General features: G+C 39.8%; 1 protein-coding gene across 17 annotated transcripts in view; it reads left to right on the top strand.

Moving 5' to 3' along the window:
* PCDH15 (protocadherin related 15) overlaps window positions 1-24,859 on the top strand; it is an 805,380-nt gene that overhangs the window by 760,819 nt on the left and 19,702 nt on the right. For all 17 annotated transcript variants that reach the window (XM_072040299.1, XM_072040297.1, XM_072040296.1 and 14 more), the window contains 3 exons: window positions 11,103-11,279; window positions 16,974-17,192; window positions 20,862-20,972. In XM_072040299.1, the coding sequence (XP_071896400.1) occupies window positions 11,103-11,279; window positions 16,974-17,192; window positions 20,862-20,972 (507 nt within the window). The remainder of the gene's footprint in view (window positions 1-11,102; window positions 11,280-16,973; window positions 17,193-20,861; window positions 20,973-24,859) is intronic.

The raw sequence follows: 24,859 nt of genomic DNA, 5'->3' as shown, positions 1-24,859 counted from the left end.
CTCCCGAGGGGGGCAGAGGTACAGCATTTCTTTGCTCGTATCCTTGCCCGATTTGCAGGCTCAAACTAGGTTCAGAGCTGCCCCTCAGAGCATAGTGGAGCCTCCAAGCACTGATGACAAAACATGCATTGGTCACAATCCAGCATGTAAAGTTAATAAAGCACGGCTCCAGAAGATTGAGGCAGTGTGTGCCGTTGAGGTGTATGGATTCACTGTAGTTTTATTTGGATATATAGCCGTAAGGGAAAGCAGAGTTTAGAAATTTTATATTGGTGCAATTAATGCCAGTAACATTACATAAAATAATAATTGCAAAAAAAATATATATATATGTAACTGGGTGTCATTGTTGAAGCCTAGCAGGCATATGATGTTGTGATGGGGGTACAGGTAATTGGAAACATTCATGCTTTACAGTCAAGGCAAGGTATTTTATTATACTTGGAAGCTAGAAAAATCCTTTCGGTAAATGTTCTAATAGTGCTCATATGCCACATCAGTGACAGCTTCCAGGAGTCAGGTTTTCAGTTTTGGTTTCCTTTTGAAAGGCAAAGATAATTATCTACATGTCACTCGGTATATAATCACAAATTAGACATACAAGAAAGAAAATATTACAGGTGATTACAAACATTTGGGCACTCTTCCATCACTGTAGTCCATCCGTGATGAATGATATTTCTCAGATTTCCACAGTTCTGTTGCATCCTATTGTCACACCTTTACAGCTCCGTGGAAATTGAAATACATTAGGGTTGATGATATAATCACTCACTGAAAAAGAAGTGTGTCATCTAAATGTCTCATGTCTTCACTGGGCTGGGAAAAAAATAATCAACGGATTAACTTTTGGATGCTTAGTACATCCCCCTTTCCTCTTTGCTTCAAGCCAGGTTTAAGGTAGCTCTGATCGATTCTATCAGAAACACTTGTTAAGTTGTTCAGGTAATAGTCCGAGCTCACAGGGACTCCATTTCCTAGAACTATGAATAATACCCAAGTCTACTTGCTTAACACTAAGATCTAGCTTTCAGAAAGTGTCAGGTGTTGATGCTGTCTGGAGAGATGAACAACATAACTTTTATTGACAGTAATAGGAAAAGTTTGCTCCTGCTTTCCTAAGCCTTCAAGTTGACCTTAGCATGCTGTGCTATACACAAATTTCTCTTGTAGCCTTCCTGGGCTTCCATTTTCTTGAGTGCAGAAGATGAACATGTCTGTACCATTTTTCTATATGCCACAGCACAGATCTTAGAAGAGCAATTGGGACTTAGGCTGTGTTTGAGATCCTCCCAGTTCTGGACTATCCCGGAGCCAGAGAAGCCACCAAAAAATACAGCTTTTACAGAGGGCAGTTTGAAAATGGGGTGAAACAAGCCTGGCTTGAGTGAAGAGTGTTGGCTGCATGACATGTGCTGAGGGACTGAGCGTGAGTGCTGCAGTGGGCAGCGTGGCAAGAGCAGCAGGAGCAAATATCTTCTTGCACCTTTGCTGTCCCTACAGAAATCTCCCTTTGCAACCACTGGAGCAGCTTTTTTCCAGCTCCCAGCAGGACTCAGCGTTCAGAGCCTGAACAATAAATTGTGCTGTAACCATAACCTCAGTTCTTTCCTCCTGGGCCCAGAGGGATGGCTGGCACGGCCTACCACAGTCTTGGAAAACAGCCCAGAGCTATGCTCCTCAGTCCCTGTGCTCCAGCAATTCCTTTCCTGCCAGCTAGAAGTCTTTTCAGAACTGTTTCATGCTGTTCTGGCCCCTGTGCATGGAAGTCTCTGACAGATGTGTAAATATTTCACCTTGATTGAAGCTTCCCAATGAGTACAAAAATAAAATAGGCCGGGTTTTGAATATTTAAGATAAGCTTGGGGAGAGTTCACGTTTGCAAATTGTGAGGACAGAAAATAAGTATGATATAAGAACTTCACTCTGAAAGTTAAGCTTTTAAATACAACTTTTGCTACAAGAGGTTACATGAGCATTGTTCAAGAAGCCCGTTGCTTTCTTTTTTGAAAATACTTGCAGATGTGAAGTTTCATATCACAGAATCACAGAACTGTAGGGGTTGGAAGGGACCTTGAAAGATCATCGGGTCCAACCCCCCTGCCAAAGCAGGTTCCTCAGAGCAGGCTGCCCAGGTAGGCATCCAGACAGGCCTTGAATATCTCCAGAGAAGGAGACTCCACAACCTCCCTAGGCAGCCTGTGCCAGTGCTCCATCACCCTCACCATGAAGAAGTTCTTTTCATGTCAGTGTGGAACTTCCTGTGCTCTAACTTGCAGCCATTGCCCCTTGTCCTGTCCCCACAAACCACTGAAAAGAGGTTGGTCCCTTCTGTCCCCCACACCTCAGATATTTATATACATTGAGGAGATCCCCTCTCAGTCTTATTTTCTCCAGGCTGAACAGACCCAGATCTCTCAGCCTTTCCTCACAGGGAAGATGCTCCAGGCCCCATATCATCTTTGTGGCCCTCCGCTGGACTCTTTCCAGGAGATCCCTGTTTTTTTTGTACTGGGGAGCCCAGACCTGGACACAGTACTCCAGGTGAGGCCTGACCAGGGCAGAGTAGAGGGGGAGGATCACCTCCCTTGACCTGCTGGCCACACTCCTTTTAATGCACGCCAGGATCCCATTGGCCTTGGCCACCAGGGCACAGTGCTGGCTCATGGTCAACCTGTCGTCCACCAGGACCCCCAGGTCCTTCTCCTCAGAGCTCCTCTCCAGCAGGTTGTTCCCCAGCCTGTACTGATACGTGTGGTTGTTCCTTCCCAGGTGCACTTGCTCTTGTTAAACCCTCTTCCCACTTCCCTCTGCACTTGCTCTTGTTAAACCTCATTTGGTTTCTTCCTGCCCATCTCTCCAGCCGGTCCAGGTCTCGCTGAATGGCAGCACAGCCTTCTGGCGTGTCAGCCACTCCTCCCAGCTTTGTGCCATCGGTGTACTTGCTGAGGGCAGACACTACTCCCTCATCAAGGTCGTTGATGAAGATGTTGAACAAGACTGGACCCAGCACTGACCCCTGGGGAACACTGCTAGTCACAGGTCTCCAGCTGGATTCTGCTCTGCTCATCACCACCCTCTGAGTTCAGCCAGTCAGCCAGTTCTCAACCCACATTGCTGTCCACTCCTCTATCCCACACTTTCTCAGCTTTGCTATCGGGATGTCATGGGAGACAGTATTGAAAGCCTTGCTAAAGTCAAGGTAGATGACATCCACCATACTCTTCTGCATACGTGTAGGTTTTTTTTTTCACATAGAAACTTATGTCATTTTCCTCTTCAGATATCTTGGATTTTCTTCCTAAGGTTTATAGGAATGTTATCTCCCTGTTTTTACAAAAGTTGTAATTATTTATGCAGAACATAAAAACAAAATGCTAGGAATTTCTGATTGATTTCATATATTATATGGAATCACAGGCAAAGAGAATATTAGCAAGTTAGAGACCTTCTCAGGCTAAAGTGTTCTCATCTGAAGAGCTTTCTGAGCTGTTTCAAATAATGCATTAATTTATGAAATTTGAACACTTGGTAATTCATTAACAGAAAATAGACTATCATTAACAAAATTGGTTACAACAGTGGTTATTCAACTCTTTCCTGTCTTCCTTTTTTTGGCAGTGGAGTGATAGTAAATATTAAGCTGTGAAAAGATAACATTTAACTACCAATTGCAATGCTTTGGTGATTGGGTATGTTAAGAAAGTGTGTAGTTGGTCATTTTTGAAATGATAGTGATTTTTCCCCAAAAATAAATAGTGATTTAAACAACTTTGGAGAGCGAGTTATAACAGATTCTCCCCAGCTGCTGCTATCTTTCACTAGAGAACGGTTACACGCTATTGAGAAATACATAATTCAGTTCTTGCACATTGGAAAAGCTTACTCAGCATAGCCCAAGATGTATGTTGGTTAATGGCCCAAATAAAAGTAGTACAGCATAAAAAAAAAAGATTTAAAACATCGCTATCCATTTGGCTTAGGAGTTTGGGCTTTTCGAGAGGGAAAATGGGTATGTCTTTAGCTGATATTTCTGATAGTGTCACGAGCCTTTGCAGTCATTCAGGAAGCACCTCGGTTTTCCTGCAGCTGCTTTAATTTCATCAACAAGCTTTCCATATCCTCTGGACTGCCCATCAATGTCATATTTGCCATTTCTTCTACCCACTTCAATTATGACTGTTCAGATAGGTCTATTTATGTCTGCTGCAGGTAACAGAGAAAATGGAGTGAGGCTTAGTAGAAAATTCAGTGCATGTTCCTGTCTTTCAGACCTCTTGGTGAAGGCAGACAGCATACCTGGGGGCACTTTTCTTTAACTAAGGCTGTGTTGCTGTGTGAGTGCTTATTTGTTGGGCTGTGAAGGAACAGACTTCATCCACAACGAAATGGCCAACTTTGTTGTCAGACCATTTAGTACTTTGGTCTTCATATGACTGAAACTTACAACTCTAGCTAAACTCAGATAGGTCCCATGACCAGAAGAGACGTGTTTCATCCCATAGGTGTTAAAAATGTCAAATGTACTGTACTGGAGTTGTTGAAGAACCACATGAGGATTGTCTCCTTGCTTTCAAAAATCAAAATGAAAGGTGTCCCATGTTCTTCCTTCTACTCTAGAGAAGAGTGAGCGTAGAAAGAAGGGAGGTTACTTTCTGTCCACATGAAGAAAACCTCCAAGGTGTTGGTATAGGAGTCATTCATTGGAGAAGAGGTGGAATCCCCTTGTACTTCAAATAGAAGCGCATAGGTACAACAATAGTTTTTACAGTTTACTAACAAGTTATGTAGTAAATTTATCTGAGCACTGAAATGCTGACATTCCCACATCAAGGTATTCCCATAGTCTCCTTTATTTTCAGTGTGGTCTTGGTGGCAATGCCCTGTTTCTCTATTTTGGTTTCATTTGAGAGAAGTCCCAGTGCAACCTTCATGTATTTGTGCAAAGGCAGAGGTCCCAAAATGTTTGTCCTAGTTTAGTATTGTGGGCTTTTGTACCTTCCTTCTCTCTGTGTTGCTCCAGAGAGCATTTTTGCCTCTCCTGGGCCGGGGAATTCAGGTTCATGCACATTATTGGCAAGACCTGCCTCTGGAAGTGGAATCTGACCTCCCCTTTTGTCTTCTGATGTTTGTTTGTGTCATGTATATCTTAATAGATATTATTCCCTACATTTTCAAGACAGAATTGCTGGAAATGGCACGTGATAATTCCAGATGACTTTCCCTCTGGTCCATTACAGGCTGCAGTCCTTTAATACCTTAACACTTAGAAGATGGGAGTATTTCCATAACTACAGAAATTCCCCACTCAAACCTCAAGAACAATATAGAAGACAAGTTTTGTTAGAAAAAGCAGATGTAAAAGCAAGTGCTGATCCTCAGAGGTACAGTGACTGAGCGTTTTGGAATACAGACATTCAATTCAGGCTGCTGACTTAATAGTTTCCATATATAAAGTTGACTGCCATCATTTCTTAAAGGAGTGTCAGCTTTCCTTTGCTACCTGGAAAGTGTGGTCTATTTAAATGCAATGTCATAATATATACTGTAGCAAGATACCCTGCTATAAATAATGAATCATATAACATATATCATGCATATTTTGTGTTTAATTTTATGTGTACTTATACTACATAATATATATAGGAAATGCAATGCACAGGCCCTTCTTTAGGGAAAGGTTTTGGAATGCAGATCACTCCCCTTCTCGTTGACGGAATGGCATATGGTGTTTTCTCATCCTGCTTGCAGAACCCAGTAGGTGGCATCTGAAAGGGGTGGTCGATGTGAGTGCTTTCTGTGGCATTTGTGCGTGCCGTTGTATTTTCTTTGTCCCCTCTTTTTTTTTTTTTGATAGAATGACGGTACATTCAGTAATCAGAAGTGTGAGTGAATGCCTTTGAAATGCAACGTACTTATCAAAATGTGGCTGCACATAATGGAATTGGATGTCAGGAGACATCAGCGGGATGCCAGCGTTCTTGGCACCTTCAGTCAAGTCAGACACAGTTCCCCTTTGGGTGAGCCACCCTAGAGATGCTTGTTTGGAAATGTGGTGCCTCCAAAGGTAGTCGAGTTGTTAAACCTTCAACCAAATGGTTTATTGTTTGTTAGTTTTGACCTTGCTCCAAGAATTAGTAGAAAGCAAGCCTGTGTCTTTTGCTGGATTTGGTTGCAGTATAGAAATCACGCAGACTTGGTAGTTTGTACATAGGAGAAGTACGGTTCTGTTGCTTGCGTTATGTTTTTTTTTGCCACATAATGGCTGAATTATGCCTAAAATTACAGCTGAGTCAACTTGTACGTTGAGGTGGTGGCCTTTTGCGCTGAGATGTGGAGATAAGTTTTCTGGGTCCAAGTCCAGATGTGTCCGGGTGTTACTCTTTGGGTGAGCACAGCATGATGTTCCTTCTGCAACTGGGGAAATGGTACCAAAATAAATGATCGGAGAGCCTGTAGGTTTTTTGGAGGACAGGATTGTGCATGATAAGCACATCACAAACTTCAGCAGTAAGTAAGAAAGCAAATTTCCTTTATATTGGACAATAAAATATGCTTTTATAGGATTAGGGTAACTAGGTATAAAGACATTGTCCCTGGGTTGTTTTCTAAATAATTTAATGTTGTACACAGAGTAAATTGGCTCAGTGTTGCTACTTCCTTCTTAGATGCATGCTTTGTGTCACATTTGTATTCTATGTGATATAGTAAAAATAATCCTTGTCAGAAGGCATTTTATAAAGAAGCAATATTCTCAGGCTTGAAATAAACCCCAGTTCCAGCTTTTTTATTCTACATAACAGCAGAAAGAGGCTGAGTGCTGATGGAGCTGATCAGGGAGGGTTTCGAGCAGCGCAGGCAGGCTCAGGACAGCTCTGCACCACCCCAGAGGTACCATGGTTGGGCTGCGGGCTGGTGCTGGTGCTGTGAGAAGGGGGCAGTGGCTGAATAACCAGAATTTGGCTGAAGTCAAGGAGAATTGGGAGAGTACACTCAGGTGTGAAACACTTGGAAAGTGTGTATTAATGTGCACTGGCAGAGCTGACTGCGCTCTGCTGTCCGTTGTTGCTGAATTTGCTTACACTTCCAAATACCTAGAATTTGGATTTGTTAGGATTTGGAAGCGGTTCTGGGAAGCTAGGATTTTCAGTGCAGGAGCCAAAAGTTGCACACAATACCTGGTCATCAACACATGCATCTCAAAGTCTGTGGTATCTGTTATTTCTGAGTCCTGAGGGAAAGACAAATTTTCTTTTCATTTATTATTCATTTATTTCAGAGAACTGAAACGTTGTGGTTTTTTTTGGTAGAATTTTCTGCTAAGAAATTTGCACCCTGCTTAAATTCAGGTATGACCAGAAGTCTTAGGTGCTGATTCTGCGGGTACACATACAGCTGAGCAGTCCAGCTCAGGGGCATAAAGCTAACGGGACGTTGCGATGCTTTTGGGCCATTCGTGCATCTCTGCCAGAGACAGCGGAGGGCCACCAAACCTGGCTGCTCTTGTACCCTGTAGAGTCTCATAGAGTTCCCGTTGCTGCTGGACTTTCATGCAGCTGGCTCCGTAACTCACATTTTGAGGTGAATTAACCAATTTGTATGGGCCTTCACACTGGTTTTCAAAGAAGTTTCCAAGTGAGCCTTACATGTGCTTGTTCTTTGTGTCTTTCTCAGTAGCAGACCTCAGGTCAGGATCTCTCCTGTGCAGGGGCACATCTGGCGTGCTGGATCCTTGCAGCTGTGGGGAGAAAGCAGCACGGTGCCATGATGCCAGGCTGACCCCACAACATAATCCTGTGCTCGGCGGGGGTCTTCTCTGCCTGGATTGGGCGCAGGAGGCTCACCCTGCCTGGTGCGTCAGCCCTGCTCGTGGGCACAGTACTCAGAGAGAGCTGCTGCATCCCAACCTTCAGGCTTTGGTTTCCTGGTTTCTGCAGCGTTCTGGGAAGCAGAATGCTGCACAGCGAGCCAACACCCCTGTGGTTTGGTTTTGTATGGTTGGGTGTTTTTGGTTTTGTCTTTCTCTTGCATCTAAAAATGGAAAAAAAAGCCATATCTGAGTTTTCAGAATATTTAGAGCCACGTTGTGTCCCCAGTGATAGTGAAAATCCTCTCGTCCTTCATTTCACTCCATTTGTATTGCTGATGGGAATTCAGAAAGCAGGAGGAATGAAGGTGCACTAGGAGGCGTTTCTGCTCATTGCATTGTGTCTGCAGAGCTAACCAGCATTGGAGCAGTAGGAAGGCACCACTGCCGCTTAAGTTCTGGTCCTAGTGCTCATGTACACCACTGTTGGGGGATAACTACTCTCATTGCATTAATGACAGGAATTTTAGACTGACTTTTGCTAATAAATATAGTGTAACCGCAAATGCTGTCGTTACTGAAAGGAAGCATTTTAAAAAATTGGTTTTCTGTCAAGTATTACGTGCAGGCAGCCACTTTTAGTAGGGTTTTGCAGTATTACAAGTTCAGGTGAATGACTTTTAAAATAGCTTCACAGGAAACTGCCCTGTCTTTAAGAGCATTCTTTAATTGCTGCTTTTCAGTCTTCAGTGCATTTATTATGTATTTCAACCAAAACATGAAATTTTTGTGTTTCAGATGAAGTCCTACTGACACTCCACCATACTTTGTGGTGTGTCTTGCAATGTCGGTTAAAGCCAGCTGCTGCAGCGTACCCATTCCTAATGGTCTGATAGCAGCATGGTATTTGGCCTTCACTTTTTCCCACTGCCAACAAACTCCAGCAGAAGCAACGCCAGGAATTTCTGAAAAAAAGGGAGTTTTGTTACCAAGTTCTGCTGAAAGTGACCTTGCATTGTAACTGCCCAACCTTGCAGACCATTTGTGTAGTGAGCAAAATAGTAGTTCTGTGCAAGGAAGCAAAAGCAAACTCCCCTGCAGTATCAGAAGGTGATTCTGTACTAATGAGGGAGGTGAACAATTTACATACTTGGTCTGTGTGAATCCATGTGTGTTATAAAAGCTTTCTAAAGACAGCTTGTATTGATGTAAGGCTCTGCTCAGAGATGAGCAGAGTTTGCCATAGCTGTAAGCAGCAGGAGTGCACCAGGCCACTGGTCAGCTAGCAGTGTGTCAGCCAGCCTCCTTCTTGCTATTTCTACAAAAATGGCTCTGCACTGACGGTGTATATTCACTATGTATAGGGAGACTAAGGCCTGGGTCTGTCAAACTTGGATTTTTCCAAATCTTAGAGACATGCCTGTATTTTAAGGGTATGCTAAATTGTCACGTAACGAGCAGAGTAACGAGGTGGATAAATGTGAATCGGTGGTCATGAAAAATCAAGAGGTGGCAATACTGCTGTGTATTGTAATATCAAGCTTATTACAAATTCAAATAATATATTTCAAATATATCTGTAATACATAGTAGTTCTGATGGAGTGATTAGACTTCCAGCTTCTCTTGTTTATTCGGCATATTCCTTGTCCTTGTATTCAGTATTGACGGTATTAGTTTTTATGCCCTTGTTTGTTGAACTGTCTGCGGGCAACCCTTCTGAGTCCCAGTCTGTAAGCCTCCCCCTGTTAGCCAGTCTGTGGGCAGAGGTAGTTTTCCTGTTTTCCCTGGGATGTGTTCTGCCCTTACCCGACAGACTCGTCTGATGTCACCATCTAAAACTCTCAGTTCTCCATCGGACTTCATCCGTTCTGGCTAGAGTTTGGCTCCTCACCACCCCTCCTGTCCACCACCCAGCTGGTCCTGATGGTGGTACCAGTTCTGCCTGGTCCCTGCAGGACTTGAACTACATACAGATGAGCTGTTGAGCACTGAATCTCTTCTTCGTTGGATACACAATAGTGCAGATGCATAGAAGCAGTCTGCTACAGGAGCTCAGCAAATTTTATGGGCCCCAATGGAGCAGGGGATCAGACAGGGAGGAGGGAAATACTAAATATATTCTTAACTGTGGTAAGATACTGTTCTTTCTAAAGTTGCTTGTTAGATCAGTAGTGAGTTATGCTTATAACTTCCCTGTAGCTCCCAATGTCTGAGGCTCAGGTTGTGCCTGTGTCCATGCAGAAACTTCTCAGGTGCTCAGTGATGTCCTTGCCCCATTGATTTGTTTCTTTTGCAGACACACTGAAGGCAATTCAGCTGGGCACAGGCATGAGTGTGCCTATTTTTCGTTCAGAGGGGCGTTCTACAAGTGTCCATTGTAACTTTGCCTTTTTTGAATATTTTAGGAGTCAGACCAGATTTTATGACTAATCCCATAAACAGTTCTTCATGGAAAGCTGCAGAAAAATTACTTCCAAAAGCATATACTAAGATGTTTGTGGACGTTCAGTAGTCAGGGAAAAAAAAAAAAAAAAAGCTCGATTCATCATCAAGAATTATAATGTATAAATAAATAAAACCATAAATGTCATCTTTTCTAACAGATTCTATGTCCCCAGAATTGTATTGTTCTCTTGTATTGACATATTGTTATTCATATATATATCTGCAGAGTGTAGAGTATAGAAAGGCAGCTGGCTTGTAATGAGTCCTTCCCTTTGGAAAAAGGATAGATTTGGTTTTGCTTATTGTCATTATGCCCTTGTTATCTCAGGCATAGCTGCCTTTAAATTCTATCAATCTATCTTTCTTTTGCTTGTATAAAGCAGCAGGTGCTATGTTAGAGGGCCAGATGAAATATCCCACAGAAAATGGTTGAAATTGTTGTTTCTGAGGGTGAAAATGTATTGTCTGCACTCTGTGTAATGCTGGAACTGAAGGGTTATGAAATCATACAGCTTAATACAAGGATGACAGGTTTTTTTGTTTGTTTGTTGTTGTTTTGTTTTCTTGAAATATGGTTGATGTTTCCCATGAGCCATTTAAAACTCAACTGATGTCATAAATACAAAGAACTAGACACTGTTTCTGATGACCTCTCCTAACACTACTAAGCTTTTCCCAAGAGTTGAGCATTTAAGAGTCTATATTGGAGCAGAGGTTTCCAAAAAGAGCTCTGAAGGTTACTGTCCATCTAAGCCAGTGGTTTTTGTCTGTTAGTATCTTGTTCAGGCTGTCAGTCTCAATCAGCACAAATAAATCACTGCAGCTTTCTGGCTCCGTCTCATTTTCAGAATTTTGGAGCGCTATGTCCAGGATCAGATTCCAGGTGCGACAGTCGTGGTGGAATCCATCGGTGCACGGAGGTTTGGGGATGGGTACTCTGAAGAGGATTATACGAAGTCTGACCTCATGGTCTATGCGATCGACCCGCAAACAAATCGAGCTATAATGAGGAATGAACTTTTTAAGTGAGTATATTATTTATAATTTATATTATGTGACTAGGGTGTGCATTTACATGCAGGAAATCAGTGCTCACAGGTCCCCAGTGGGCTGGGCAGGTAGATCTGCATGGGGACATCCCACCAGCTGTTAGAGATGGGGAGAACCAGAAGATAGATCACCCACATACACAATTTGATGTTATTTTGTCTTTTCGATCTATTTCCAAAGTTGCAGTAAAGTTCCAGTGTTGCATAAAACACAAGAGGCTTTTTACCGATGGGTTTGTGCTCACAGCATGTTGACTGTGGTGGGGCCAGCTCTTGTCCCTGTGGCGGGTTTGATATGGTGCCCCCCTGCCCGGGGTTCTGCACCTTAGCAGAGCTCCCAGGGGACACCATGCTGACATGCAGCTCTGTTCTCCACCCTGGAAAAAAAAAACTTGAAGAAGCCAGAGATTACATGGGTAAGGAAAACAGAATTAATATAATCTCTTTATATTATTTTTTTTCTGAGTCATCACTAGGGGCGAGTAGGTTTTGTTACAAAATCAGTATTTCAACCCATTCAACTGCCAGGGTATCAACAGAGTCACAGAACCATCTTGTTAGGAACTGTATTTTTGTTTCAGCGCTCTGCATATGTATCAAAACAGGGAAAAGGGTCATCAAGTTCTTCCTCTAAAGCAGGCACTATCTTTTGGTGTGTTTCTGCATGAGTTTCACCTCTGCGTTTGCTTTTTAACTCAGTGAAAACTAGACCAGACTGCTCAATGATGGCATAAAGCAGCACGTCAGTCAGCAGCCTGTAGAGTAAATGGCTGTGAGCCATCTCAGTGAACTATGATTGAAAAAGGGCTTGTTCTCCCGAGCTCTTAATTTAATACAGATGAATTATAGCATACTAAATCTCTGCATATATTCAGAGTTTATAGGTTGGAAAAGATCACTGTGATCAGTCTGACCTGGTATAATAAAGATCATAGGAATTCCCAGAATTAATTCTGCTTTGAGCACGTCTTTCAGCAAAGGAACTGTTCGAGAAAATCCAATCAACTACAACCTTCATGGTGTTACTGCAGTGGTAATTATTTTTACTGCCAAAAAGTAGACTTTAAATACATATATATATATATATATATGTATATATATTATATATGTCTAAGTGCAGTCATTGTGTTTAGCTATAACTCTGGGTTGAACCACACAATTTGTGCTTTTAATTTCTGGTTCCCCCTAAAGCCTAAGATTATGATCACATCATCCTCTTTTTTTTTTTTTTTTTTTTTTTGTCAAGTTCTTTGTGCTCTGCACTCTGAGAAATGTTTTAAGTTTTTTAATCACTTAGTCTCTCTGGACCCTCTCCAGTCTTGCAGTATCTCTCTCTGAACTAGCAGTATAAAAATCTGATGCAGTTTAGCAGAGGTAGTTTTCAGAGCAGTGGCAAATAAAGAGGCAAGATAGCCTCCTTCCTTCTGCTGACCATATTTTTTTGTTTGTAGGCATCTCCAGGGTCATAAAGTCTTTTTCAGTCTTAGCAATGCATTGGGAGTTTGTGTTCACTTGTCTACTGCCAATTCCCAGAATGGAGTGTCTTCACTTTTGGTAGCAATTTGTCCTACTTGTTATTTCTCCACTTCCTCAGTTTGTAAATCCATTGAGGGCTGGGTTTTCTTCCAGTTTAGAGTATGGCTGAGGTGGAATCCCGTTAGAAACACTCAAGGTCAAAAAGACAATTATTCTGTGCTGCCCAGGTTCAGAAAACATATGTGACCATGATGACAGTTGAAAATCCTCTGTCACCCTTTTGTTCTCTCCTCTCTTTGGAAAGCACTCTGCAACGCTAGTATTGGAATAAGAAAGTGAGCTAGTGGAGGTAGTTTGTTCTTTCTAGTCCCTAAGAAAGATATTTTCCTGTTGCAGACTCTCTTCATGAACAGAAAATGCATCCCTTTGATTTTGGTGCCCATTGAGAATGTAGGAATGTCTTTGGGGATGTTTGTGTCCCCAGTGGAATATACAGAATAGAGTTAAGATAGGTTAAAGGCAAATTTTCCAGCTTGAATGGAACGTTATTCATTTCTCTGATTTGAAAATGTATGGGATATTATCAACTTAGAGGCGATCTCATTAGAATGTACCGTGTGTCTGCTGGTGTTTTTTAATTTTATTTTTTTTTTTCTCTGCCCTCTCTTCAAAAGCTTTTAAATATGTAAATCAACACAGTCTTGGTGAATGCTTCCCTGGCTTTAGGGTAGAGGTGAGTAAGGGTCAGCTTACTAAAAGTAAAGGAGAGAAATGAAACAAGTTTTATAGCATGAAATCTGAAGTTAACACATTTTCACTAGCAGCCTCAAGAGATTTGACAGCTCAAATCTAAAAATAAAACCCTTCTGTGACCATCTTTCCTGGAATTTAGATCTTTAGAGGGATTATGGGACACACGTCAGTGGTGGTACCCTCATTGGGAAGGGATTGGCAAGAGCCACAAACATCCTTCTGCCAGTCAGGAATCTGCTAAGGATCTTAGAAAATAGATTAATTGGAAGAGGCTTCATTAAGAATCATAGAATATCCTGAGTTGGCAGGGACCCATAAGGATCATCAAGTCCAACTCCTGGCACTGCACAAGTCTACCCAAAATTTTAGACCATGTGACTAAGTGCACATTTAATTAAGAAACTAGATATGATGGGAGAAAGGTTACAAAGCCAGAGATGGGCCCCCAATTTAAAAAACTTAATTTAGTAATAAGGAATGTAAGTGAAAGGAGGAGACAGAAGAACTGCAGTGTGCTCTGGTTATGCTGGAGTAATGCCAATGTGCATGCACAGGACATGCCATGCTCACCACCAGGCTATTTCAAACAGGTGACTGCCTCATGTCCAAAATTCCCAAACAGCTAGCCTAATGCCACATATTTGCATTCAGGCAAAATGGGTGGAAAACAAAAACGTGGTTTAGAAATCATCAGTATAACAGCTGCCCTGCATTCCTTTTTGCCAGCTGGGGAAAATCTATGTCTCTCTCAAGAGATGCTGATTTTTCCCTGTCCTGTACTCTGTAAGACTGATATGCAGTGAGAGATTCGTACTTTTCCTTAGGACTCTTACATCTGATTATCTGACATCTTTATTAACCAGGAATCTGTCTTGTTAGACCAAAAAATATGTGAATGCTAACTGCCTTGATATTTCCTCCCTTTATGCGAAACTCCTATAAGGCTTTGAGACCTCTTAGATAATACTACAGACTGAAATGATCAGCCTCGTTTTTCTTAATCTTTTATATGAAAGAAGGTTCGATTTATTAGAGCATAAAAAAAGTTGAATCTAGAAAATTTGTCCTGCATACATTAGGTGGAAAATGTCCGCCATTAAAAATAAAATACTTTGCCCATCTGAATCTTTTGCACGATGTATCATGTTTCATCATGGAGTAGAAGGTGAACAGTTGAGTTACGAACCTTGTAAAACAGGGTTTATCAAGAAAATGCTAACAGAATTTTTAAGAGAGACTTCTAAAATCTTGCAGAGATTTAATGCTGTCCTAGCTGAATGATGTCTTTGGTCTGCTAAAAGGATGTGTAACGTGCAGCAGTGACACCTAGTGTACAACGAACGAATTAGAGATCCATTTGTACTCTGTTTATAATCTTGCAAACCATCATTGCGGGTCTTCAGGCAGAGAAAAGGGATTTTTGCTTAATTACCCAGAAAACACTTTGTAGAAAAAATCAAGGAATCAGTTGTGAATATTAGTAGAGCACAGCAGCACAAAGGGAAACTGTTCTTCAAAATGCTTTGGGTTGGTTTTGTGAGACTGCAAGTCTGTGAGTAGTCACTGCTCCTCTTTGAAGCTGGTATCACAGAACCAGTACCCAGCATTTCGCCATTTGGGATGGTTGCTCTGTGTGTCAGGAAATCCAGCTGATAGATTACACACACAGATCAGAGTGTGTCCTCTCCGAAGTCAGAAAAAAGTGGGGATGAACGAATGCTGTGGGAATTTATCAGTAAATGAATTTGCTTGAGAGGAAATCAATTGCAAGAAATGAACAGCCTTTAAGAAGTGGTCTTTTAGGAGTGTAATTTGTCTTGTGATCACCCAAATGAAATAAAAGCTATTTCAGACTTCTTTTAGACATCCAGAGTTAATATGCAGAAATTGTTTCAGAATATTTTGTTGTTGTTGTGTTGGTCTTTTTTTTTTTTTAATCTGTGCTTTTCACAGCAATTTCTAGGAAAATGTGTTTTTTTGTTTGTTTTTTTTTTTAAGTCATATGGGAGAGTATTTTAAATTATATGGGAAATAAGATAACTTGATTAGGATTACATTTAGCTGCTCCTCTTGAAACTGCCAATATTCAGACCATGTACTGAACTTCTTCCACCACATTTGCTTTTTCAGGGACTGTTCTAGTCCTTTGCTTCGTAACTCTTCTTCAAAGTCCTCTCCTAGTGATGCACAAAATCTGAAGTTAAATGGAAGCTGGACATTACTGTAGGTTACAAGCAGTGACAAGAGTTCCCGACTAGCTAATACCCCACTTTTGCCATAGGATTTAACTGTCTTAACTGTGTGTCTGGTAGGCCTACTTAATACCAGTATCTTTTTGATACCATATTGCTCCTGTAATTATCACCATTAGTCCAGATTGTTCCAGTATCTGGCAGTGTTCAGATGACCTGTGAAGTTTAAATGAAAATTTATTATTTGCAGTTAGTACTTTTCCTTTTAGCAGAGGTGTGAAACTCCAGAAGAGGTAAACTTCATCTTATTTTAAAAAATAATAATAATAAATCTTGAAGGAAACAAGATTATTTTCTAAAATTTTATTCTCCTCCTCCTTGCAATTCTGTATCTTTCAGAATGCTGCTACAGGTTCCACCTAAAAAAAAAAATTTACTAATGGAGAGTGCTCTAAAATAGCTTGAAGACAGTGAAAAAAACAACATGCTGTGCCATCTTTTGAGAGATGTTTTCTCCCACTCGAGATGAGTTCATCTTATTATTGGTGTTTTCCTGTTGCCATCCTTGAGAAGTCCTTAGGAAGGAGAGTCGGAAGTCTTATTCAAGTAATTCAGTGCATTCTATTAGCACTATGTTGTAAGAAAATAGCAGAGACATGGAGGCTAACTAGGCAGAGCAGATGCAAGGATAAGATTCCAAATTGATGCAGCTGTGTGAGGGGAGGATTATTAATCTTAGTAATTTTTCCAGATAAAAGTTTTCCATATCACCTTGTCTTTAATAGTGAGAGGAAAGTTAAAAAGGAACAAACTGGACGGATCACCAACCAAAAACATTACCCTAAGAAACTAAGGAAAGTCCTTTAAAAATTAGGTGCTTCTAGTTTAGCGTCAAGTTCAACAGTCATTAGGGATGTGTGCAGGAGGGTTAGTTAATCCTCTGCACTGAAGGAAAAAGCACAAAGCAAACTGTTGGCCATGCTGTTCCCTATGGCATGGAGAACTTTTTGCCCCTAGAAATGAGAATAAGCTTCAGCTCACCGCCCCTTTTCAGTGTTTGAACTGTGTTCTGGCATTAAGTACGTTGGAGTTATCACTGACATGGGGATTATGGGGAATTACTGATATTCTTAAGCACATAAAGGAGAGGTATGTGCTTTATCAGAGCACAGTTATTAACCCAACTATGCAGTAATTCAAACACAGTTAATGAGGTTGGCTGTAATAGTTTTCTTTTGTGACACTGAAGGTTCCTTGATGGCAAACTGCTGGATATCAATAAAGAGTTCCAGCCGTACCTGGGACAGGGGGGACGCATCCTGGAGATCCGCACCCCGGACGTGGTAGCGAATGTCAAGAAGCAGGCGCAAGCCGTAGGCTACACAGAAGGTGCACTCCTTGCTCTGGCCGTCATCATCATCCTCTGCTGTATGCCAGCTATATTAATTGTTATGGTCAGCTACAGACAGTAAGTATTCTGACTCCTTTTAGTAACAGTGATGTTGTAGTAACAACGCTACAGTTCTTAGCTGAGCTGCTTTGCAAACTTTCCTTTATTGGCCATCTACATAAAGGGAAATACTTGTAACATCCCTCCCATCACACTAGTTGGTTAAGGCTTAATGGGGGCTTTGCGTGGAAAGAGGAGATGCATGGGAAGCACATCTTGTTGTTCTTTCTTAAGTTGAGTTGCAGTAACTGTTGTGGAAGTCATGCTGAAATACAAGATCAAAAGCCAGACACCTGAAATGCAAGTGTAGATTTAAACTGAATTCCATGCCAAAAAAAAAAAATAAATTAAAAAATAAATAAAATAGTGCTGGTTAAATAAGTGAATCAAAGATGAAATTGCATAGCTCAGTCAAAATAAGAGGAGGACTCAACTGTTTTTTTGTTTAAATCCTAAAATATTCAGTTATATATTTTCTCTGTGTGCTTCTTAATTGCAAATACTTAATTAAAATTTGATTTTGTGCCATGTTAGTGCTATTCAAGTCAGCATAACCAGAAAGAACCTGCTTGATATTTTCATTCACCTTCCATAGACTCAAGAGTTTTAAGTCATGGGGCTAGTACACTAATTAAAGGATCAACATCGCTAACTAGTTCTATGAAATGGACTGTTTCAGGTCCACTAAAAAATCTTCAGCTGAAATGAAAGATTTCTAATTCCATATGCAGAGCAAAAAATTATCGATTATTGCAAAACCAAAACCTAAATAACTCCATGCATCTTCCTCAGTAACAAGCTGTATTCAACTTGTGCATACATCCATGCCCCTCTATCTCCATTTAAAAATCGATGAACTAGATGGAATGCAATATGCCCTTATTGTGGGAAACCTTTGCTCTGTAGGACCAGGCAGGATGGGGTTCCCAGAGCCGTGGTGGATTTTTTGATTTGTGTTTTTGATCGTTTGTTTGCTTTTTGAGAAATGCTTTGTTGTCTGCTCCCTTCATTACATCAAGGGCAGTGAAGTGGCAGCGCCTCTGCAGACTCCCTCTGCAGTGTTGCAGCAGTCTGTGGGAGGAGAGGGCACAGACAAGCTGATGTGCACGTGTTGCCAGAGAGCACTTATAATTTGAATGCTGCAATAGGTGTAATATAGTACAGCATTCCAGATGGGATTTAAACACTGCATTTTTCCTTTCTGCACTGCCATTTGGAGTTAGGAAAGTACTATGTTAGATGATTCTGTGATATGTTATTCATCATTGGAAAAGCTTATCCTACACGGACAAAATAGTAGCCTGCCTGAAAGCACTCTCCATGATGACATGAGAAAAGTAGGCAGAAAGTCTTTTACTGGAGTCTGGAAGTGCTTGACAAACTTTGTACCAGTGGGATGGCAGCACATCTCAGAGCTGCATTACGTCTGTCATTAATACGTAAAGTTAGCTGTTAGTTTCCAGTGAAACACTCCAGAACCAGCCCAACCTACCACTAGTAGGTGATTACTGTTTTCATTATCCTGGTTCCCTAAGAAAGGTGATAGCAATATTTCTCCTTGGTGCCTGTTAGATAATCAAAGGAGATTAACAGTCTCTTAATGACTTTAAGGAATCTGTCTAACTTCGTCAAAAATCACAGTCTAGAAGTATGACTTGGAGTTGGATTCAGAGCAGACCAATGTGAGTAAACTATACCTTTATGGAAAAGGTATCACTGAAGAGGACCAAAGAAAATAAAAGGCATTTTACTGTTAATAAATAGCAACAGCATTACAGCCTTTTCCTCCTCTTTGAAAGGAGCTTCAGTATTTTCCCTGATAACACTCTGGCAAAGGAGGTACTCAAGTCTGCCTCTGAGTGTAGAGATTATAATATATAAATTATACATAGTTTTATATTATTTTTATCATTAAATAAATAATAAAATTAACTGTCATAATCTCAGCACATATAATGGAAATTTTTAATATTTTCTCACTGTTAAAACTTTTTATGTGCAGTAGGTGCATTTTTCACTGCTTTCCAGACCCATGATCAAGTTAACATTCAGAGGATTAATTTTACTTACTAAATTTTGTAAAAGTACTACTTAAATTAAATGAGTTATCTTCAAAGTATAAAATAAACACTGTCGAAGTGCAGTTCGATGCCTACATTTATGGCTTTTGTAAACAAGCCAGAAACTCATTATTCCTTGCCATTACTTAGAGTCTTAGAAATACACTATTTAATGTAACCCCAGAAGCTAAGTATAAGTAATAGACTATTAATCAAAAAAATGCCGTTTTCTTAATAGAAACTGAAAATAGTACTCTTTCACTACTGAAGACATTTTCTGTAGCATTCTCAAAACATTTTAAAGGGATAAAGCAGTTATAAAAACACAGCCCTAATAGTCTATTGGCTAATGAAATATGACAAGGTAGATCCTGGTTTTGTGTCTTTTTCTTTTCTGTCTGTATGTGTGGCAGGGACTTGTTTTCTGTAAGCCCAAAGCAATTTTCCCTGCTGTAATTCATGCTTATAGTGACTGCAAAATTGTTTCAAGAGTATTGCAAATAGCAGCTAAACACTCACTGTTCGGCTCTGGAAATTACGATTCTTTAAACATGTCATTAATTCTGTAATTTTATGTGTGGAATAATTAAGTAGCATCTAGTTTATTACTCCTATTAGTTTCACTGTTTAGGACAATTGTTGCAAACAGAATTAATTTAACCTTCCATTTTATCTCCTCATCTCTTTTCTGCATAACAAAACAGATTCAAAGAGTAAGTATTTGTTTTCTGCTTTGTTTCTAAATGCTTGCATAGAAATTCTGAGGGCTTACTCGTGTTCAGTTTTAACAGGGTAACTGTCAGGCAGTGAGACTTACTTCCTACGCTCCGGTTTGTTTCTGAACATCCTGTACAGCAAGGCTTTCGAGTGATACATGTATGGCCACTCAGGGCCTTTTATTATTGCTCGCTAACATGCATTGAAGATACCACTGTTCAGGACATAGCCTGTTTCCTGCAGAGGACAGAAAAATATTAATATGTGTGTGGTATTCCTCAAGCAAGCACCTGAATGTCAGGCTGGAGTGCAAATGAAAAACCATAGTTTTTATTTTCTAAGTAGGAAATAGAGTTGTGTGTTTTTTCTTTCTGTTTGTTTTGTTTTGTTGCAGTGAATTTACCCATAAAAAAAAAAAAAATCTTAGGAAAAATGTTGAGACTGAAATTTAGCAGTCAACTGTAATGAGAAATGAACTGTAAGCGATGAATTAAACTTTGTCAGAGTTTTTTATATTTAAAATTATAGTATCTTGGCGTTTGAATAAAATAGTCAAAGGAGCTTACTCTCTGTCATTATCCCTGGGCAGCCAGTATAATAAACCTGCTAACGAGAGCAGTGTCAGAGCTAGCGTGTGCATCATTGCCTGGAAGTGCTTGCTGCAAAGTGGCAGTGCTGGGCTCAGGAGGTGTCCGTCCAGGGTGGGTGCTGAGATTCCCCTGAGAAAGAACAAGTAATGGGGAGGTGCAAAAGATGGGTAAAAATTCTCACGTTACTCCTTCTCGTTGAGGATGAGAGGCAGGAATGTTTTGTAAACTGCAGGAAAAAGCATAGAAATCTTTTCATTATGTTAGGGTATAGAGTGCTTCTAATTTGAGTGTATTTCTCCACCCTGCACGGCTTCCCGAAGGCGACAGGCTGAGTGTGCAAAGACTGCAAGAATCCAGATGGCCCTACCAGCAGGCAAACCAGCCAGCACCACTGCCAACAACCTCTATGAAGAGCTTGGCGACAGCACCATGTAAGTGTTCCTTGCAATACATCAATATAATTGATAGTGACCGAAGCCGTGATTCACTTTGCAGGGATACCACTTCCAGCAGTCAATGTCAAAAAAAGCTTTTCTTCACGAAGGGATGTTTCTCCAGCTGCTTGGGGTTCTCCAACATCTGGAAAATAAATAGAAGGTCTCTGTAAGGAGATAAAAATTTAACCTGCTAATGGGGATTTCGCTTAATGCACAAGGGAATTTTTAACAGGTTTTTATTTGGCAAAATACAAGGCATAACCAGATGTTTTTTCTAGAGCCTACAGCAGGCCTTCGCAAAGAGGGGGAGCCAGGATGGCTCCTTTATAAAAATCCAGGCCAACATTTTCCAAAGCTGCTCACTAAACACATCTAATAAAATTGCTGCACCAAAACCTCTTTTTTTTTTTCTTTTCTTGTTGTCGTTTTAAAATTAAAACCATTTTGAAAATTAAATTTAAACATAAAGGAACTATCAATGCAGAGAAACGACTGGCAGTTCAGTGGATATGTCTTTTACCTGTTAGATGCTTGTAATATAATAACATTGCAAAGATGCAAAATCTTTTCATGCCTTTGTAAATCTGAAATGTGTGGACTCCAACAACAATTTAACTCTCAATATGAGAACATTACAGTGGAGAAGAGCCAATTAATATTTGTTCCGTACTGGGGGGGTGGGGGTGAGGGTGCTGCTGATCAGCTTTCCAGAGTTACTCATCAATGTTTATATTTTAAAAATGGGTAACGCTGAAGAATACAGCAATAATAATGTTTGGAGGCAGGGCGATGGAGCTGCTGGTTTCACTGAGGACTGCCACCTTCTGTATTTTCAGTCGTTATTTATTTTGTTCAGAGTGTTGAAATGTTACAGGTGCTGTGATTGAGTTTATTAAATGGTAAGGAGGTGTGACAATGCCTATCACTGCTGCTTTACCTCTTAGCCATCTGAGAGCAGGCTCCGTGCTTGAAATGATGCCAGAGCTTTCTTACGTAGATACAGGAGCTATACTTGAAGCAAGAATAGCTTCTCCTAACTGCTGGATTTCCTCCTATACCTTTTGCCTTTGTGAAGTGTTATTTCTGGGTCAGGAAGAGAGGAAAAAACTGACAATAGCATATAGTCACGTCTTTGAATGTGAGCACTTTGACTGCAAACCAAATGGGATCACATCTGTACACTTATGCATGTAGTGAAATGCCCTGCTGGATAGAATTCCTATTTCTTTTGCATTTACTAAATTCCTACTGAAACTAACAAATGACTTCTGCTGATTTTACTGGCAGTGATATAAAGCTGAGTATCAGTGGGAATTGGATGTCCCAGTGGATGAATTTGTGCTTTGTACCCCAATTAATACCTTCTGCTAAACCCAGATCAAACCTCATTATGCTGGGTTATTATACCTGCAAAGATTTTTATTATTATTATTATTTTTTATATTACTTTTTAGCACTGAAACATGTAGCTGCTAATTTATAGATTTGCAAAATTTAAATTTAAGCTTAGATTTATATTCTTTTTGATAAATAATAGTTTTTAATAGCACCAAAAAAAGATCCCATATTTAGAATACTTTCTCCCAGATGTCTTTGCATACAGCTATGTTAAGGAACTGATAAATATCTGTGAGTAAAAATCCTTAAAAGTTAATTGAATACCCTTAGGATTAAAAAACAAACAACCCACACATAATTCAATAAAAATAGGTACAAATTACACATTCTTTCTGTCAACTATTTGATTTCAAGGCACTGGTATAATGTAGGAAATTACTCTTTAGGAAATACCTTTTATTAAATTTTGACATGAAGTTTAGTAAAATATTTCCTGTCTGTAGTTGTCCTGAGACAGTCATCTTTCATTTGCAGTACTGCCTTGTGTCTTGTGTCTTAATTTGGTGTTTATAGCAAATAATGAAATGAAACTAAACTCTTCAGTTTTAAATCTACCTTGTCTCATAATTTTCATTTTTCTCTGTCTGGACACATAGGCATCAGTAAGTAAGCTCATTTCATTGTCTTAATATTCGTAGCTAGTAGAAATGCTAGTTTTCCTTACCTTAGTTCCCATTAAACCTTGCTATCTGAAATTCACCTTTTATTTGTCCATTGATTAAGTACAGGAAAGACATTTACTGTGAAGTTTCAATACTTGTATTCCTCTGTATCCTTTTGTAGGATGTAGAGATAAGTATGATTGCTGAACTTGAATGGTATTATTTCTGAGGCCAAATAGTCATACTAGGGTGAAAAAGAATTAAAACAATAAAATCCTTAAAATCCTGAGCGTGCACACAGGAGATTTGCTTTCTGGTCATGGACCTACGATATTAGAATTGGATGGAAGCAAAATCTTTTTTTAGTCAGCTATTTGGAATTCCTTGCTAGACAGGTACTCATCTTTCAGTTTACAGAAATAGGCTTCATACTGGTGAGCTGAAGTTTCTCATTGATTAAAATACCCATACATAAATAGAAGATTTCAGGATAACCTCATCTGTGAGAGAGCTCATATGAAGCAAGAAAGGAGCTAAGAAGCTTTTGAAATAATCCATTCCAGTAGCATAAAGGTTATGTCATCTTGCATGAGCTTTCTACTGGAGGGTGTCCTTCAAGTTCAGAATCATTTATTTCTCTCGTCTCTAAATAGATGGAGGATGCTTGACCAATCTTAAAGTATGCTGCTTGAGAATGAAGAGTTAGTTTATTATTAGTGTGAAACCAATTATTTTTCATACCAACTCTACACTAGAACAGTTATCTTCAGTATATAGTTATGTTCTGCCCAAAGCCATAATGATTTTTGGAGAACTGTAGTATCTGAGGAAGAGTTTATTCACTAATGTAACCCTCTGTGGCTTTGCTGGGAGGGTTTACAAATGCGACAGTGAGCCCTGTATGCTGTACAGTGGTACTTGATTCTTCTGGGTCCCTATGACAAATGGGAGGCTGTAGTTTCTCTTTGTGAGTCATTTCCCAGCCAAAACAAGAAAAAAAAAAAGAAAAAAAAAAAGCAAATGTCTTCTAGTATTAACTGTGAACATTCAGGGGATTTTTACGTATGAGTCATTAAATTACATTTCCAGTTTTTCTAATTTAACCACTAGAGGTTAAGTTTCCAGTAATTTAGAATGAGTAATATTTTCAGATCTATAATATATATAAAAAAAGGGTGGAGGGAGTGTCAAAAAATATTAATAATTAAAAAAGGAAATAAAAAATATCTGCATAATGTAGAAGTCTGTCCAAGAGGTCTAATACAGCTTCTTCCAACATTCATGTCAAAATGGAAAATATTGTTATTTTTTTCCACCGTTCCTTTTTTTTTCAAAAAGTTAAAAGAATATGACTCAAATTTCGTAAAAATATGAATTTTTAACTCAGAAATTTTTGGAAAACTCAAAAAAGCTCAAGAGACTCTAAAAATAGTTATAGTGGTAATTTTTTGTATAAATGTCATTACTCTCATTCTATATCTTAGCTGCAGTTGCTTAAGGCAAGGGGAAAGTTTTCAATGAGGCATTCAATGCATAGGGTAGCCGCAAAGTATCTTTACCTAATGGCAAAGGCGGTGAAGTTCCAACTGAATTGCACAAAAGCAGTAATGTTAATATTGCCTTTACTCCCCACTCTACCATAATGTCCCCTTACACCATCATATTCTTTCCTATAGCTTGTCTTGCAGACAATTTCACAGAGAGCTTTTATTGTAGGCATCATTTTTAGGACTGTTTTCTCGCATCTCTCTACTAGACAGGGATCTGTTTAGGTACAATAAAATAAAACTGTGTATGGCATTGATGGAAATGCATTTTGATGCAGTCTTGAAAATATCAATTGCTTCACTTTTAGCTGTATCTGGAGTTAGCCAATATCCT

Source organism: Anas platyrhynchos, chromosome 6 (genome assembly GCF_047663525.1).
Source record: "Anas platyrhynchos isolate ZD024472 breed Pekin duck chromosome 6, IASCAAS_PekinDuck_T2T, whole genome shotgun sequence".
Taxonomy (NCBI): domain Eukaryota; kingdom Metazoa; phylum Chordata; class Aves; order Anseriformes; family Anatidae; genus Anas; species Anas platyrhynchos.
This window is presented reverse-complemented; position numbering and strand designations above follow the sequence as displayed.